This window comes from Temnothorax curvispinosus, unplaced genomic scaffold, assembly GCF_003070985.1.
Source record: "Temnothorax curvispinosus isolate PA1 unplaced genomic scaffold, ASM307098v1 QBEX01013139.1, whole genome shotgun sequence".
Lineage (NCBI taxonomy): Eukaryota > Metazoa > Arthropoda > Insecta > Hymenoptera > Formicidae > Temnothorax > Temnothorax curvispinosus.
The window spans coordinates 1-3,244 of NW_020222919.1; the positions used below are offsets into that span (position 1 = coordinate 1).

At 35.3% G+C, this 3,244-nt stretch overlaps 1 protein-coding gene across 1 annotated transcript; it reads right to left on the reverse strand.

The window, feature by feature from the left end:
- Nucleotides 1–3: 3 nt before the first annotated feature.
- Nucleotides 4–2,082, reverse strand: LOC112463394 (endoribonuclease LACTB2; the record flags this gene model as incomplete). Its single annotated transcript, XM_025029802.1, has 3 exons — nt 1,678–2,082; nt 283–922; nt 4–126 (listed from the first exon to the last, which is right to left on the reverse strand). Coding segments are annotated over exons 1-3 (891 nt in total), but the record flags the coding sequence as incomplete, so codon positions are not given.
- Between the last annotated feature and the right edge of the window lie 1,162 nt (nt 2,083–3,244).

The following is a 3,244-nucleotide window of genomic DNA, read 5'->3' on the forward strand; positions in this document are numbered from 1 at the left end:
TATTTTGCCTTTAATTCTCCACCAGCCACCTTCTTCTTCTTGCAATACTTTTCCTTCTTTCTGTAACTTGCGAAGATGGTGTCCCACAGTAAATGCTGCAGCCAACCATAGTTTTTCAGGGGTATCCTGTGAAAATGTTTTTAATTTCAATTAATTTCCTTGAAAAAGCAAATTAATTATTTGCATAAGCAATTAACTTATTGTATTTTGCATTATTTCAAATTAAAGCAGCAACTCGAGAGAGCGTATATTATAAATTCTTTAATCTCAATTAATGTTTACTTTGTATATGCGCTTGACGATATCCATCTCCGTCATCGATTTTACGTTTCCCTGCTCTTGCAGCATCCGTAAAATTTCCTCTTCTCTCTGCTGCCTGTGTTTGATGTAATACTTTATGCGTGGCAGGGGATCGTCGAGAACTGGCCCGTGACCCGGATAAATCGTCTTGGGCCGCAACTCCAGGATCTTGTCCAGCGACAGCATGTAATCGTGGAGATCCTCGAAGACCGACGTGCCTTCGCCGAGGATGCAGTCGCCGCTGAACAAGATATTCTCGTCCTGCAGCAGCAGGCAGGCGTGATCGCTGGTGTGTCCTGGGGTGTATTTTATCTGAAGCTTCGCTCCCTCGACCTCCACCACTTGATCGTTCTTCAGAGGTTCCCACTGGACGGACTTTTCATCGTCCGATCTGTCTTTGTCGTTCGGCGACCGTGGCAGTTTCCACACGATTGGCTGTTTGTCCGTGGGGTACAATTTCTTCAGCAAGTTCCGCACGGGCTCCACGCCACCAATGTGATCGTGATGCCAGTGGGTGACCACCAAATGCTCGATAGTCGCGTTCTCCTCGCTTAACACGCTGTCCAGAAGTTTTACGTAGGCGTCCGCCGTTTTTGCTTCTCCAGAATCAACCAGCACACGTCTGCAATAATGCATTTTATAACGCACGTTATTTTAATGTCGATAATTTATCATTTATCTATTTTTGTTTATTATTATATTTGTTAATTTAAAAAAACATATTTCTAATAGATAACTTAGTTAGTGTAACCATTATAAATAATATAATTTTTGTTTAAATATGTCTAACAGATTACTTATTTTAATCATATTAGAAATAAAATAATTAGAAATTATTGTAACTCTTCCTCAGACATTTTCAACTTTATTAATAATCGACAAAAATGTTTTCGCTCTCTTCTGCCTGATTAAACATTAAAACAAAACGTGTCATTGTTTTATTTTTAAGTTTTGAAAATGGCGCACTAGCTATTTACTGGCGCATGCGCGTGTTACAATTTTAGAGGGTAAAATTTAACCTAAAAAGAAATTGTACATGTAACTTTTAATTTCTCTTCGTTCCCCTTTGGTCTTCGAACGTGACAGTGGCAATTTCGATCAACATATTGTATCCCTTCTCACATATCAGAGCGTCATTTTTCGAAGTGTCACGGAAATTTCGAATTTATTAGCTCGATTAGCACGATTGGGATTGACATTGTTTTTTAACCTAAGATATCACAATTTCGATCGTCATTTGTTGAAAAAAAAAATACAGTTTAGTTTGACATACAGTTTCTCTTTGTTGGAAAGTACATTACTTCCGACAGTGTTTCTGTCAAACGCTTCATAATAAGATCAAGGTCCTATCCACCGTACGCGAATGACATTCATCACCTGCGTCCAGTGCCCACGAGGTAAGTGTTGGTGCCCTGCAGCGTCATCGGGCCAGGATTGCATCCTAGGATCCGGATCACTTTGCTGGAAAGCCTCGCTATCGGCGGCAGATTCGTCAAGGACGTCATAATCTTTTCACTCGGCAACTCGTTCACTCGCGGAATGTTTGTCAGAAGAAGCAAAAGGAGCAGGCGCACCTTGAAAGTTGAAACTCAGTCCACGTTCTCATATATTAAATACACGTTCGTTATCTTCATTCAGTGCGACTAGAGTGCGAGCCGAGAGATTATATCTTCTGCACTTTCTGCACTTACAATTTACAATAAGATAAATGTATTAAAATTTTTTTTTTCTTCAAGTTTTCTGTCTTCTCATCATGATACTGAATTCTTAATTGACGTCATTGACGAGATAAATCACGGGAATTATTCTTTCTTGTGATATGTCGAAACAAATTTGTTTTTGTTTTATTCGCATTATGTATAATATACATATGTATATACATAGATTTATATAAAATATATATTTGTTAATCGGTGTAGTCTATTAAAATACGTCATCACTATAATACTATGACTGCCGGAGTTAATTTCAGCATTGAGTTCTGGCAAGTCCAAAGTCGAGAAGTGTTTATATAAAGTACAATTGATGTCTATAAAATATGCAGAGTCAGCTAGATTATAGAATATACCCATATAACATCAAATGTATGTGTGCGTACATACATATATACATATATATATATTATTTATATATTATTATATATGTATATATTTAATAATATAATTTTAGATGCAATAAATAAAAATAAACTGTTTCTTTCAAACCGAAATAATGGATTTTTTTGTGATTTAAATGGATATACTATAAACAGAAAAATTAGAAAATTAATAATTTTAGCTGGGATATTATTTTTTGCAATAAATTCTTTACAATGATTTAAATTATTTAAAAGATGCTTATTATTAGCATATCTGGAAAATAAAACTGTCACCCTTAAATGCATGGACAATATGGATTTTTGCGGAAACTCCACATTGCACGTCACTCAGATATAGATAACGTAGATATCAAGGTATTACTTATTTAGGCTGCGGTCCACTTGGCGCTACAAATTTTTTGGAGCGTCTTCTTCTTTCTTCATTGAAAGAAAAGAGAAGAGGATCGAATGCTTCGAAGCATTTGTAGCGTCAAGTGAACCGCAGCCTTAATATATAAGTTGCAAAAACGTATGATAAACAAAATGGAGACTGAAAGAAATAAGCGCCGAAAAGTCAAAGCGCAATTAAAACTGCAAAGTTTTAAGTCACGAAAATTTAACACGCAATAGATAAATAAAATAAACAATAATTGAGTTTATAGAAAACTGTAAGAAATCAAATTAAAAATTAAAATTGCACGAGGCTGCAAGCGTAGATGTCCCGTGCAACAACACAATTCTCTATTTCTTATGTACAACTTGTAATACATTCGAAATCCACTCAAGTTCTATATATATGCATAATGTATATTTAAATTAAATAAAATTATACTTAATTTTAAATTAAGTAAAAAAAAATACACTTAC